General features: G+C 42.3%; 1 protein-coding gene across 1 annotated transcript in view; it reads right to left on the reverse strand.

The window, feature by feature from the left end:
- Nucleotides 1-15,729, reverse strand: part of WNT3A (Wnt family member 3A) — a 95,311-nt gene that overhangs the window by 49,328 nt on the left and 30,254 nt on the right. The window contains exon 2 of the mRNA XM_027842167.1: nt 11,800-12,041. Coding sequence (XP_027697968.1) covers nt 11,800-12,041 — 242 coding nt within the window. The remainder of the gene's footprint in view (nt 1-11,799; nt 12,042-15,729) is intronic.

Below are 15,729 nucleotides of genomic sequence, written 5' to 3' on the forward strand. Positions count from 1 at the left end.
AGTCATGGTTCTCCCCCTACCCCAAACCTTTTCCCTGAGAGTCTCAACCCCACTTCAGGGTCCTGCTGCTACCTCTCATTGTAATGACTCACCCAGTCTCTATTTCTCTTTTCCTAGGGGGTGGGAGTTGGGATGGAAGGGCTCAGAGAGGGGAGAGGATAGGACTTAGGAACCTCTCAAATTTATATATTGGGGCAGCTAAGTGGATAGAACACCAGCCCTGGAGTCAGGAGGACCTGAGTTCAAATCTGGCCTCAGACACTTGACACTTACTAGCTAAATGACCCTGGGCAAATCACTTAACCCCGACTGCCTTACCAAAACAAAAAAACAACAACCACATATTACAACCAAAATGAGACTAATAATGACCTATATTTCTCCCCAGCTTTAAATTTCACAAGGTGTACTATCTTTCCACATCTTGTTCTTGGGAATAAATCAGGGGAAAGTTTTCCATCTTTCAGCTCCAACCCTTTATGAGAATACTCTCTCCATCACCTAGCACAAAGCCTTTACACAACCCTGTAAGGTGGGCACTGTAAGGATTACTCTCTGCCTATGGGGAAACAGGCTCAGAGCCTCAAGGAATGACTTGTCCATTGTTCCACAGCAAGATAATGGTAGAGCTAACTAGAACTCAAGGTTTCTTGACTCCCAATCTAGTGCTCCTTGAAGAAAGGAGGAGGGACATGTAAGAAAGGGTAACTTTTCCCTCCCTATCTACTTAGGACAGTAGACCACATCTCCCAGAATCATCTCTCTCCAAAATACCCCAGTGAGACTATACTAAGGAGAAGAGTAGGTGGAGGGGCTCCAGCCTAAAATGGAGCAGAGCTGGCTTCTTGCAGTCACAAATCTGGACGCCAATGGTGAGGGTTACCTACTGTGACCATATGTTTTGATCCCCAAATTGGGACTCCTGGTGTGACATGGATATTTGTCCTGTAAATCTCCAACAAAACGTGCATTTTCTTTTCCTAAAACTAAGACTGTGCCAGAAAATGACCCTGTTCCCTCTGACTCTGGCCTTCAGGACCTCTCCCTATAAGGCCTCAGGTCCTCTGTTTAATCAAGTAAATAATACTTGTGTCTGTCTCCTCTTCCTCTTTTCTAACACACACCTCCTACTCCAGGCAGGCTGGTTTCTCTGTGTCCTGACAAAGTCATGCTGCTAAATTTGACACCTGGGGGACTAATTCTTTCCCTCCCCCCCCCAGGTTATTTATCATTGCAGACAAGGCTTTTACTAAGGCAGAAGAAAGCACAGGCTTGTAGGGATTTTTGCTTCTACAGACTTAGAAATCACCTTCATCCAATTCCCCCATTTTCCAGATGAGGGAAGTGAGGTCAAGAGATGGAAAGTTGACTTGCTAAAGGGCATTTAGGGTTAGTAATTTAGTTTAGTAGTTAGTAGAATTCTGGAATTCAGTTGCTTTGAGAGTTCCCAAAGAAAACACAATTTCTCCCTGGCAGTCTGATGGAGTAAAGGAGAATAGATCTTGGAGTTAGGAGACCTGAGTTCTAATCCTGATGTTACCACCCAGCTCACTATGTGTTCCCTTCCACCGAGCACTTTCCCTTTCCAGGGCTCAGGTTTCCTCCTCTGTTGAAAGTGAGGGTTTGGGCTAAGTGGTCCTGAAAGTCCCTTTTAGTATTCATTCATCTCCAGCTTTCACCCCTGACTCTGCAGAATTTTTCTGCCGTTCCATAAAAACCTCTGCAGCCTGAAAGCTCACTTCACCATTGAGTTTCTCACACTAAAAGTACCTTCCTCCCCTGTGGCTTCTGGCTCTGATTGGCTGGTTCTTCCCATAGCCTCCATTTGAAGGGATGCTCAGCCCAGCCATATCTTCATTTCCCTCCTGACTTTCCCTACCCTAGATCTTCATGGAAGCTTCATTTCTTCCCTCCCTCTACCTTCCCACTCCCACCCCAACCCCCCCTTCAGCTTCTTTCTTTGGGTCACCTTCCTGAATTAGATTGTAGTTCCTTGAGGGCAGAGACAGCCTTTCTTTCTGCTTATATTAGCATTCCCAGCACTTGATTTCTAGTTCTGACATTCTCTGTTGTATGTTCAACATTCTACGTGCTAAATTCACTTCTGGCTCTGGCATTCTATGCTCCAAGGTTCTTTCCAGTTCTGAAATTTGGTGTTCTACATTCTAAGGATCCTTCCAGCTTTAAAATTCACAGACTCCCTGAATCTCAGAGCTGGAAGGGACCTCACAGATAATCCAATCTAAGCCATATCTAAACAAGAATCCCCTTTCCATCATACCTGATGAGGGGGAGGTGGCCTCTGCTTGAAGACCTCAAACATGGGGAGACCCACTACCTCCTGAAGCAGCCCGTTCCCTTTAATAAGTTTTTCTTTACCTCAAGCCTAAATTTGTCTCTTGACAACTTTTATCCACTACTCTTAATAATGACCCCCCTGGGGTCAAGAAAAAAAAAACAACAAGTCATCTTAAATACTTGAAGGCAAATATCATTTCCCCTCTAAGTCAGCTCTTCTCCAGGCTAAACTTCCTACATAAGGTGTGTAGACTCAAGGCCTTTCATCCTTCTCTAGACAGTCTTCTTAATATCCCTTAAGATATCATGCCTAGGACTGAACACAATACTCTAGCTAAAAATATAGTGTCAAATCCCTAGTTTTGTTCTTGGCTACTCTGCCTCTCTGAAGTCAGCCCAAGTTCGCACTAGCTTTTCTGGCTCTCGTGCCATAGACTCACATTGACCTTGAGGTCCTCTAAAACTCTCAGCTCTTTCCATCTTGCAGCTCTGGGCATTTTCTCTGGCTGTCCCCCATGCTCCCTGCACACCTCCACCTCCACCTCCACTGGCTTCCTAGTCCCAACTAAAATCCTGTCTTCTACAGGAAACCTTTCCAAATGCCTCTTAACTCTAGTGCTTCCCTTCTGTTAATTATTTCCCACTTATCTTGTATTTAGGATGTGTATATTTATTTCCACATTGTTTCCGCCCATTAGAATTCGAGATCTTTGAGGGCAGGGACTGTTTTTTGCCTCTTTTTGTATCCCGAGATAATATAATAAAGGACTCCCAGTTCAACAGATTAAAACACATAGTAGAAATGCACACACTTGAAGGAAAGGGAAGGGAGATGTGAGAAAGTGTTTTTTTCCTCCCTATGCACTTAGATCTCCCACAATCCATCTGTCCCCAACGAAAGCCAATGAGACCATACTAGGAAGAAGAATAGATAGAGGGACATAGCTGGTTTCCTGTAGCCACTCTCTTATTAATTAAGGGTTCTAATCCTTGTAGAAGCTCTTATACAAATTGACAAGTACTTTGGTGTCCATAAGCCTTGGGAAAAGAAGACTAAACGGAAACACAGTTAAAGATTCATGAATCTTTAATCCTTCCATGACTATCGAAGTAGGTGGCCAGAAATGCACTTTCCAAAAGGCCAGTAATACTTCAACAGATCAGTGCTGTCTAGGATCCCAACATGTTAAAAAACTGGTAAATATTAATGGGAAGAAAAAAAAGAAACACCAAAGGATGAGTTAAATCCCAGATATGCTACTTACTACCCATGTGACCTTGGACAAATCACCTCATCTCTCTGGGTCTGAGCTTCTTCATCTGTAAAAAACGGGAATTGGACTAGATTTTTCTAGGACTAGACCTTTCCCCAAATCCATTCTATATGTTGCTGGCAAAACATCATGCAGCTCAGTAATATTCAGTGCCATATTAAGGCCATTTTTTCAAGGTCTCTAATCTGACCCAAACTTACTCACCTAGAGAGAAGTGTGGGAATAGAGGAAAGAGTGTTGGACTTGGAGGTTAAGGGGACCTAGAGTTGGGCCTTGGATTTACCTTTGCTTCTTGACCTTGAACAATTCATTTTTCTTTGTTGAGCCTCAGTCTTCCTTCTCTTTAAAATGGGGATCAGAGTACCTGTATTCCCTCTCTCATAGTATGGTTGTAAGGAAAGGACTTTATAAGATTTAAAGCCCAATAGAAATGAGCCAATATTGTTTTCCTTATTTTCCATTAGTTCCAAAAATGCTCCCTCTGTCCTAGTCAGACCTGTCTCCAGGGACTATACTCTTTCTCACCTTCATGACTTAGTTTCTCCTATGTCTTTCATCTATAAGTATAAGCACTGATTTCTCCTATCCTTCCCTAGACTTCTGAATTTGCAGAGAAGCACTTATTCTGAAACTCTTTAGCCTGGCATTAAAAGCCTCCCACAATCTATCAATAACATACTTTATCCACCCTTTCTTTTCATTTTAACTTCCTTTTCCTAACTCTCTTCATCCTAAACCTCCCACATTTGAGACAAACTGAACTACGCACTGCTCCCTGATTTCCTGCTGTCATCATCTACCTCTGCATGTGTCCCTCAAAGCCTAGAATTCCATCTTTACTTTCAACATCAGCTCAGGGGCCAACCCTGTCATGAAATGGCCCTGAACCCTTATGCTGAAAGCATTCTCTTGCCACAAATGTTCTCAGAGCACTTTTCTGGGTCTCTGCTTTGCTCTTATCACATGCTGCCCTGTATCGTACTTATTTGTGCAAATGCCATATCTTCCCTATTAGACTAAGCTCTAGGAAGGCAGCGACAGAACCATTTTTCATCTCTGTATCTTCCTTAGTTCCACAGTCCAGGATCTTGTATGGTGTAGGTACATAAGGAATGTTTAATAAATTAAATTGAATGTGTGACAATTTAGTCTCTCTCATCACCTCTCTGTCCAAACGAGGAGCAGTCATGACCTTTCCTTCTTTCTGTCTTCCTCACAGGCTGGTGGAGCTCACTAGCTGTCTTTACCTTAGCCAGAGCTGTAAGGGCAGAAAAAAAAAGTGAGAGACAGAGAGACAGAGACAAAGAAAGAAAGACAGGTAGAAAGACAGATACAGACAGAGACAAAGAAAGACAGAGAGAGGGAGAAAGAGAGAGAGAGACAGCCAAGGATAAGAAGATCTTTTTATAAAGACTTCTTTTTAATGTTTTTATCCCAAATTTAAAAAAAGAAGGGACAGGAATTTTAAACAATTTAAACATTTTTAGGGTATTGGTAGGCCTTCATATCTGGAAATATGTCCAAAGTGATAATTTTTCAAGAACCAAAGCTCTATATAATATATGAGTATTCCTCTGCTGTTACTATAGAAAAGTGAAACAATTTGGGGGGACACTGAGACAGGAAGAGAAAACTGTGGAATACATTCTCCCTTCTTCACTTGAAGATTAATGGGGGACAGTTTCCAAAAATGGAAGTCCTTAGGCTAATTTGGTTTCTCCTTCTCCACAAAAAACTTTTGATATGGAAAACCCACTTAAAAGAAGTACACCATATGCTTCAAGTCCCCTCATATTTCCATTTCTCTAGTTCTCCTTCCCCTGCTGTTAAATTTGTCAATTTTACATCTCTAGCTTTTGCTTAGAAATACGTTTCCTTTTCCGAGTCTATCCAAATCCCGCCCATCCTTCAAGGCCCAGCTCAAGTTCCTTCTCCCATAAGCCTCCTTTTATTATTCCTGTCTCCTTTGATCTTTCTCCTCTTCGACCCCCCAATAAGTCTTTATTGTCTGTAATACACAACTTCATTCCACAAAAGTCTTACTCTGCTGAGACATCCCAGTCTAGAGATGACCCTGGGTTTTCTAAGGCTGTCTTAACAGAGTGTAGACTCTGTCAGGTCCAACCAAATTGGATCTGCTTCAAGTACAGCCCCAGAGAGTCTGTGTCTCCTGTCTGTGGACTGGCTTGGCTAAGTACAGAGAAACTCATCATTTACTGGTTGGCCACTAGCTGATAAATTTTTTGGCTACCATGAGGAATGAAACAATTAAAAATATTGTTTCTATGTGGCCCCATTCTTTACCCACAGTGATGATGGAAAAGGGGCCATGGAAATCTACAAGTCACAGTTTTTCAACTGTCTACAATCAATCATTAAATGACTGGCACACTAAGTTTCAGATCTTTATCTAATGACTTCCAAATTGATATATGAATGGAAGGCTTAAGTCACCTCCACACTGGCATTCTCACTATAAGTGAAACCTCCAAAGATAAAGAAGTGGGAGTCAAATGGAAAAAAATGTCTCTTGGGCTCTCCTAGGAGAAGTAAACAAAAGTAAACAAAAGAACAAAAAAAAGGGGGGGGGAGGATGGGAGAAATCAGTGGTTATAGTTATAGATGAAAGACATAGGCGAAACTAAGTCATGAAGGTGGAAAGGGGTATAGTCCCTGGAGACAGGTCTGGCATAATTGCTTTTATCCTATGCCCAGAGACTAGAAGAACCATTTTTCCACGGGAAATTTGTCCATCTTGCCTTGCAGTCCTCAAGATGAGTGTAGGCAAGGGAACCACCATGACTGTTATAGCTTATGGACCAACTTTTGCTGTTGAGAACGAAGAAATCCTATGAATACCAAGATTCCACCCCCCTACCCCTGAGTCACCCAAGTCAACATGTTCATTAATACTCAGTGAGTTGAATGAGAAGGTAAACATGGGGGAGGACAGGGAAAACTGTTGAAAAGTATGCTTCACTAAGAAATGAATAGGCTGCAGATTTTTAGAAGCTTCATGTCTCTATATTGTGGATACTTTCTTCAGGATGAGTTGGGAGGCAGTGGACATGGTGAGCTTCAAACAACACCTTAAAAAAATGAAACTGACTATATCTTAACAAACAGGAAACAAATGGTTACTAACATGGGAGTCATTTCAGATTCAGCTATATGTAGCCAGATGGACTGGTTAGAGCAAAGGGCAAAACAAACAACAAATTAACTAATTAAACTAAACATTAACTAATTAAACTAATAACAAATTAAAAGAAAGGATAAAGATGAGAAGATGCTATATGCAATTAAAATAGCGCCAACCTGCCCTACTTAGGCTGTTGATTCTGAATAATAATAACTGACATTTACAGAGTGCTTGATTGCTTACAAAGCACATTATTTCAACTGAGCATGGAAAAAATTGTGGATAGCATTATTACCAAAAAAAAAAAAAAAAGGGCAGTCAGGCCTGTCCCCTATTCCTTCCTCATCTCTATAAAATCATTATGAGAATGATCTACACATCTATCAAGGGCACCCTTGATGAAAGTATGACAAGAGAACAGGCAAATCTTTACTGACAGTTCTCTATAGTGGACCATGTTTTCACAGTTGCAAGATTGACTGAGAGGTATTCAGAATACACCCACTGTTTTTTGTTTTTCAGCCCCCACCCCTGCCAAAGAATTTGACTCAGTAGATCAAAATGCAGCCTCCAAGGCTCTTTCCACAAGATTTTCACCTATGCATTTGCTAGGATTATGGAAGATTCCTTGATAGATACAAACACAGAGGTAATGTTGTTCAATGATCCTCTGATTATGAATAGTCAAGTGAATCATAAAATGGGGAGACATCTGCTTATGAAATGTATTTGCCAATGTCATGGAAAATATCTAAATGGAATAATAATAGTAATAAAAACAACAATAATGATGACTATGATAATGATTGTAGCTAATATTTATATAGTACATAAAGGTTTGTAAAGCACTTTCCACATATTTCATTTGATCCTCACAACAAGTTGGCAAAGTGGGTGCTCTCATTCCCATTTTACAGATGAGAGAACTGAGGTCAAGAAAAGTTAAGTGACCTGGCCAAGTTCACACAAATAGCAATGTTTGAGGGAGAATTTGAACTCAAATTTTCCTGAATCCATGTCCGACACTATCCATTATATCACCTGTATTTGCTACAGATGTTGAGGCTCTTCAGACTCCACTGTTCACGGTTAACATTGTGTTGACTGCACTTAGCACTGGAATGATGAAGGACCTCTTCTGTGGCATCCATGACCCCTCAAAAGAGATCAGTATAGCAAGCTACACAAATAAAACAAAATGGATGATGAAGGCAGATTGCTCAGATTAGGATAAGTAGTGGGATGGGACAGCTCATTGAGTTAGCCTATTCATCCTACCAGATTTTTTTTTTGTAATTTTTTTTGCGAGGGAATTGGGATTAAGTAACTTGCCCTGAGTCACACAGGTAGTAAGTGTTATGTGTCTGAGGCCAGATTTGAACTCGAGTCCTCCTGACTCCAGGGCTGGTACGCTATCCACTGCACTACCTAGCTGCCCCATCAACCAGAATTTCTTAAAGCATCTCCTACTATACTAGGTTATCAAGAATACAAAGACAAAAATTAAAGGGTCATGCCCTCAAGAAGCTTAAATTCTATTGGGAGAGAGGAGAAAAACATGTATCCTGAGAAGCAAATAGAAAGGTAGGTGATGGGGGGGACACTAGAAAGGGATCTATATCTTGTCTATACAAGATGGCACTTCAGTTGAGCCTTGAAGGAAGCCAGATACCTATTAGGCAGAGGAAAGAAGGGAGAATATTCCAGGTATGTGCTGTGTAAAGGTACGGGAACAGGAAATGAAATATTATGTGGGAGGAATAGTAGGTAGGTCATTTTAGTTGGAATGCAGATTGCTTGGAGAAAAGTAATGTGATACCCCAAAGAGCTCAAAGAAATAGGAAAAGAACCCATGTGTACAAAAATATTTATGGCAACTCTTTTTTTTAAAATGGAAAACATTTGGAAACTAAGGGGTGCCCATCATTTTGGGGAATGGCTAAACAAATAAATCATGGTAAGCAATGGAATATTACTCTACCATGAGAAATGGTGAAAGGGATGGTTTCAGAGAAATCCTATAGCAACTGAGGCAGAGCAAGTGAGCAGAAACAGGATGGCAATTTATATAATAACAATAACAATGAAAAGAAAAACAACTTTGAAAAACTTAAGAACTCTGATCAATGTAATAACGAACCAGTATTCCAGAGTACCAGTGATGAAACTTTCACCTCCCACCTTCTGACTGAGAACAGATGAATTCAAAATGCAGAACAGGACACCCAGTTTTGGACATGGCCCATATGTGAGTTTAGTTTGCTAGTCTATGCATAATTGTTACAAGAGTTTTGTTTTTACTTCTCCCTCCACCATAGTGTGTGTGTGTATCTGTGTGTGTGTATGTGTGTAAGGATTAGGGTTAGAATCTCCCCTCAGAAGAGAATAGAAGAAGGGATAGAAGAAATTGCAGAGAAACAGGACATCTTTGAAAGTTAAATGTTAAATTTATTACAAACTTTAAAGGAGATGTTCAGTTTCATGTATAATCCCTTTTTTCTGTTCTACAGTCTATATGGAAATGCTAATTTTATTTCATGTTTGTTAAATTCAGAAAAAAAAGAAAAAAAATTCTGTGTAGCAATCCTGGAAAGTCCAGTTGGAACCAGACCATGAAGGGCTTTCATCAGCGCATTTATCTTTAGACAAGAGCTGCAGATAGACACTGAGATGGGCTTAGAAGTGAACAGGAGGAAAAGAGAGGACTAGACTGCATTTGGGAAATCATGCAGTACTTTGCCTTATTCCAAGTTACTCTTTGCCACCCCAAACCCATATTTTTAACATCAATATCTCCCTGGTGACATTAGATAGTTGCAAGTCATGGAATGTACCCTCTCAGAAGAATTAAAACTGAAAATGGCCTAACTAGAAATGGAAAGATACACGGTGGGTGTATGATGGTTGCAGAATATTATTAATGAGAACTTAAAAGGAAGAAGTGTCATAAAATATTTCACCCAGGACATGTATGACCTGAAAAGGAAGTGGGCGAGTCAAGCAATGGGAGCAAAAGATAAGAGATGAACAGATCAGCATTGGGGCATTATGCCCCATATGGAAGATTTATGGAAGGACATGCACAGTAATTGCCCAGGATGAGAAGGAATAGATGACTTAGACTGGCTCTTGTGGCAGGAATACCCACATATAGAACATAGAATGTCAGAGTTGGAAAGGACCTCAGAGATCACCTCATCAGACCTGCTTATTTTTGTACCAGAGGACTGGAATGTCATGGGTGACTGGCCAATAGGGGCCCTGTCCTTTAAGTACGTACAATCTGCTTTGCCTGGTGCCAATCCATATGGATGCTGTCGAGCCTGTTTCCGAGGGTATATGTAATAGAAGTCCTGCCCTTCACATCAGAGCGTGGGCAGGTATTCTGTGACTGTTTCCTATTTGCTTACTGCATGATGAAAGGCCTTTTGTTGGCCGCTGAATTGGAACTGAGTGCACATTCAAAGGGTTCCTAGGGAGAAACTTGTTCTCTTTCCATGTGGCTATTAAGGTGGCACAATAGATAGCGTGTTGGGCCAGCAGTCAGGAAGACCCGAGTTCAAATCCTTCCTTAGTCATTTACTAGCTGTATGACCCTGGGCAAGTCACTTAGCCCTATTTGCTTTAGTTTCCTCATCTTTCAATTGAGCTGGAGAAGGAAATGTATCTTTGCCAAGAAAACCCCACCTGGGGTCACAAGAGTTGGACACGACTGAACAATAACATTAATGGAAGACAGGCTATAAGCCTCTGGGTTGGGAAACAGGCATTGGGCCCTTCTCTCCCCACCCAGACTGCTATGTGGCCTATGAACACTCAGTATCATCATCATCATCTTCATCTTCTTCTTCCTCTTCTTCTTCTTCTTCTTCTTTTCATGAGGTAATTGGGGTTAAGTGACTTGCCCAGAGTCACACAGCCAGTGAGTGTTATATGTCTGAGGCCAGATTTGAACTCAGGTTCTCCTGACTCCAGGGCTGGTGCTCTATCCACTGTGCCACCTAGCTGTCCCCCAATATCTGCTTCTTTGTTTCTTTATGTTAGCTCTTTCCTTTCTTGGGTGAATGAATATCAGAGATAACCTTGGGAGCTTTGAAAGATCAAAAGAGCTATTAGGATCCTGGAACTGGAGTCCATACAAAAGTCTGCTGGCAGCTAAGGTTGGTGAGGAGGGCAGTCTTGAGAAATGATCTGTAGGGTCGAGTAGTCAACTTGGAAGTCAAGGTGTCATGTCGGGCAGCAATGGAGTGACTTGTCCAGTGGCTGGGGTGAACTTGGTAAGGTGAATGCTCATAGTAGCTATTTTAAGTTTGAATCTACTATCCCCAAAGACTGAAGAAGAAGAAGGGAAGAGTTCAATGGAGAGATTTTTGTACTTTGGTTCTTACTATATATTTTTAGTAAATATTCCTTTTAAAAGTAATTGATATTAATTGCTTATTGATGATAAAGCAAGAGTTTAATGATAGTGGGACAGCAATCACTGTTGATGCTGGGAGGAACACACCACAATGGGAGTTTGAGACAATAGCATTGGAGGAGACCTCTTAACGCCTTAAGATTATCCCTCGGACCTTAAAGGAGAGGAAGAGCTGAACTCTGGGGCCCAGAGCCACCAGTGGGAGTATGGGTGGGAGTGTTAAGTTCAGAGGCCTGCTATACTTTATAGATGAGGAAAGAGAGACCCACAGAGGTCAAGGGACTTGCTCATGGCCACAGGTAGAATATAGCAGAACCAGAATTAGACGCCAGAATTAGAATTAGGTCACTTGGTGAATCATCATTGGGTGATTAGCTGAGGGACTAATTAGCTAGGATGCCTCCTCCTGTCCATCACCCACCCCAAGGCAGGGGAAGCAGGGGTTGTTTCCTTTCCTATTACTAGAGTCCTCCAGGGTGGCATAAAGATTACCCAGTACAACCTTCCCATTTTAAAGATAGAACAAGAGAGGGTAAAGGACTTTCCAAAGCCACATGGGGAATTAGTGACAGAGCCACTAATGATACCGGATGATATTTCCCAGACCCCAAAACTCCCCAGGTTTGGTCCCCACCTTTCACTAAACCCACACCCCTAGCCAGTACCTTTGTACAGTACCGGGCCGAAGATGGCAAGGCTATTGTTGACAGTGGTACAGTTCCATCGTCGACCTCGGAATTGATGCTGGCACTCCTGGATGCCAATCTTCACACCTTCAGCCACACTGGGCATGATATCCACGTAATTCCGACAGAAACGCAGCTGTTTGGGCACCAGGCCGGGAATGCTCCCACACAGGATGGGCTGAGTGCCCAGTGAGGAGTACTGATGCCCCACAGCCAAGGACCTAGGAGGTGGGAGTGGGGAGAGACAAGAAGACCCTTGGTTAATCATGTAATTCAATTACATTCATTTCACTTCAGTTCAAATCAAGGTAATTCAACACACATTCATTAGGTGCCTACTGTATACCATAGAGCACTGTATTTGGCACTGGGGGAGATACTAAGATAATTAAGACATGGTTTCTACTGTGATGGAGTTCACAGTCAATAATCATTTACTGAGTGTCTACTGTCTATGCTGGAGGCTTTGGCACATAATAAGAAGAGATAAGCCATAGTTCTTGCCCTCTGGAAGCTTCTAGTTGGTAGGGCGATATTGCTTATATTCCGATAACTGAAATGCCAAATAATACAAAAAAAAAACCCCACAAAAGTTTGTTGTAGAGAAGGGCAAACAAAATATAATGTGAAGTCCCAGAAAGGAAAGGTTGTTACCAACAAATGAAAGGAGGCTTTCTGGAGGAGATAACATCTGAACTAGGCCTGAAGTGACTGAGTAGGAATTTATAAGGAAACGAAGGAGAGGAAAACATTTCAGGGAGAGGGAATTCAATTCAATCAACATTTATCAAGCACCTACTATGTGCCAAGTGCTGTGCCAAGTGCTGGGGATACAAAAAGGATCAAAAGACAGTCCCTGCCTTCAAGGAGCTTACAATCTAGTGCAGGAGACAACATGCAAACAAATTTATGCAAAGCAAGATACATGCAAGATAAATAGGAAATAATTAACAGAGGGAAAGCACTGGAATTAAGAGGAGTTGGGGAAGGCTTCTTGTAGGAGGTGGGATTTTAGTTGGAACTTAAAGGGAGTTAGGGAGGTCAGTTGTTGGAGAAGAGGAGGGACAATGTTCCAAGCATGGGGCACAGCCAGAGAGAATGCCCAAAGAGGAGAGACTGAGTGTCTTATTCACCGTACAGCCTAGAGGCCAGTGTTGCTAGATTGAAGAGAATGTGAGTGTGAACAAAGGCACAGAATTGAGGGGGAGAAGACAGAGAGAGAAAGAGAGAGAGACAGAGAGAGAGAGACAGAGACAGAGAGACAGAGTGAGAGACAGAGACAGAGAGACAGAGAGAGACAGAGTGAGAGAGACAGAGAGAGAGACAGAGAAAGGAGAGACAGAGACAGAGAGAGGAGAGACAGACAGAGAGACAGAGACAGAGAGACAGAGCGAGGAGAGACAGAGACAGAGAGAGAGACAGCTTGAGAGAGAGACAGAGAGGAGAGACAGACAGAGAGAGAGACAGAGAGAGACAGAAAGAGAGAGAGAGGAGTGACAGAGACAGAGAGAGACAGAGAGACAGAGAGAGAGAGAGCATGTGGTATATTCAAACACTTATGAGTAGATCAGCTTGACTGGACCAAAGAGTGTGCTGAGGGGAACAGGACATGATAAATCTGTCAAGATAAAGTAGCACCAGATTGCCAAACAAATGAGCTTCACTTTTACTCAGTAGGTAATCGGGGATCCCCTGGAGATCCGAGAATTCACATGACCAGATTTGGCACCAGGAAGCTTCTCGGGCAGCACATGAAGGATGCGTTTAAAGGGGGGGTGAAACCAAGAGGACTTGTTAGGAGGTTGTTTAAATCATCCAGACGGGTAGTAAGTAAGGCCTGTACCAGGGTGGTAAAAGTGGGAAGAGAGAAGAGAAACATGTGGGAAATATTTCAGAGATGGAAACAATAGGACTTAATGATTGATTGGCTAGAAGTAGTGAGGACATGGGAAGAGTCCAAGGTAACATTAAAGTTTCAAACATAGGCGATGAGTGAATGTCGGCACTACCCATAGAAATAGTGAATGGTTCCTCATTTGAGGGAGGGAGTCTGATGAGGGAGGAGCAGTCTCTGAGGGAGTCACTAGTTGAATGGGGAGACACACAGAGGTGTGCTGTTAAATGTTTAACAAGCAGCTCTTGGCAGGGGCGTTGTAGGGCTAGGGAACGTACACACAACAAATTAAGTTTTATCTGCATTAACATTTTCTCAAAACAAAGCAAAAAGGGACAGCTAGATGAAGCAGCGGATACAGCCCTGCCTTGGAGTCAGGAGGACCTGAGTTCAAATCTGGCTTCAGACACATAACACTCACTAGCTGTGTGACCTTGGGCAAGTCACTTAACCCCAATTGCCTAAACAAAACGAAACATTTTCTCCATTACTTTCTTAAGTCTAGATAACCAACAAAACAATAAGGCAAGTCCCAATTTGTAGAGTTTACCCATTTTCGAGGGCTAAATGCTCAGACTGAAAATTCAACAATCAGATTGGACCTGGCTCTGGCCCAGTCCTGGGGACACAGGACCCAAACATGTCTGAGATAATTAGACTAAGAACAAGGCGATGTGGCAAAATACGAGAAGGGACACATGATCTAGCAGAAACTCCAAAATCGAGGGGAATTATAGGATAATGTACAAATTCCTCAGAGGTACATTCAAAGCTTTCTACAATCTGACACCAATCTGTCCCATCAGCCTCATTTCATTTGCCTCCCTTCCTCACATCCAGTATTATTGACAAAGTGCAAAATTGGCTGCTCCTTGACCTTTGTGCTGCCTGTCTCTACCTGAGTATACTCAAGCTGGCTGTTTTCCTATCCTTGGAACTGAGTCCCATGTCTTTGCTTGTTGAAATTTTTCCCTTACTTCAAGGTCCAATTCAGATGCTACCTTCTCCTTGAAGCTTTCCCTGATTCTTTTCCCATTCCCAAACCTCCATCATTCTCTTATTTGTGTATCATTTCCCTTTTTGGACCTTTCCTACACACTTAGTTATCTATACAGTTATCTGCATAGTGGGGAGTCAGTCAGGGGGCAATCCTTTGCTATATCTCCATATTTATCTTAACCCCACCCTCCCCTTGGACTGTAAGCTACACAGACTGTTTCTAGTTTCTTATCTATAGCCCTGGCCTCTGAGGATGGTTGGAGACACAGAAGGTTGAGGGTTAGATACATGGCCACAACACACAAAGGGGGCAAGGAATTTGAGAGTAGCAGAGAGAGTATTACAAAATGGTTGGTCAAGGGGCAGCTAGGTGGCATAGCAGATAGAGCACCGGTCCTGGAGTCAGGAGGACCTGAATTCAAATCCGGTCTCAGACACATAATACTTACTAGCTGTGTGACCTTGGGCAAGTCACTTAACCCCAATCGCCTCACCCCCCAAAAAATGGTTGGTCATAGCATTAAGATGGAAAGAAGGGAAGTGAATTCAGAAGGAAAATGATAGACTGAGAGAACAAGGGAGAATAAGAGACCAGCAATCACGTGGAAGGCAGAGAAGAGATACAGGTGAGAGGTAGAGGATAGAGGGGGAGATGGGAAGACAGGAAAGTTGTGGTTAGAGAGGGAAATTTCAGAGTTCAAGATCTTGGAGGTAGAACAATTTCAAGTCCTCAAGAATAGGGGTAAGTTATGTTCACCTGCTGGATAACTAAATTTAGAGAGGAGGTGATGACCAGAATTCAGTCCTACAATTGCTGACACACAAGACTGGTTGAAGGAACTGGATAAGAGTTGGGAGAAATATGAGAGCTGTCTTAAAGTATCTGAAGGGCTCTCATGTGGTAGAGGGATCAGACTTGTATTGCTTGGTCTCAGAGGACAAAACTAGGAGCAACAGGAAGAAGAAGAAGAAGAAGAGGAAGAAGAAGAAGAAGAAGAGGAAGAAGAAGAAGAAGA

Source organism: Vombatus ursinus, unplaced genomic scaffold (genome assembly GCF_900497805.2).
Source record: "Vombatus ursinus unplaced genomic scaffold, bare-nosed wombat genome assembly UNPS02014867.1, whole genome shotgun sequence".
NCBI classification, from domain to species: domain Eukaryota; kingdom Metazoa; phylum Chordata; class Mammalia; order Diprotodontia; family Vombatidae; genus Vombatus; species Vombatus ursinus.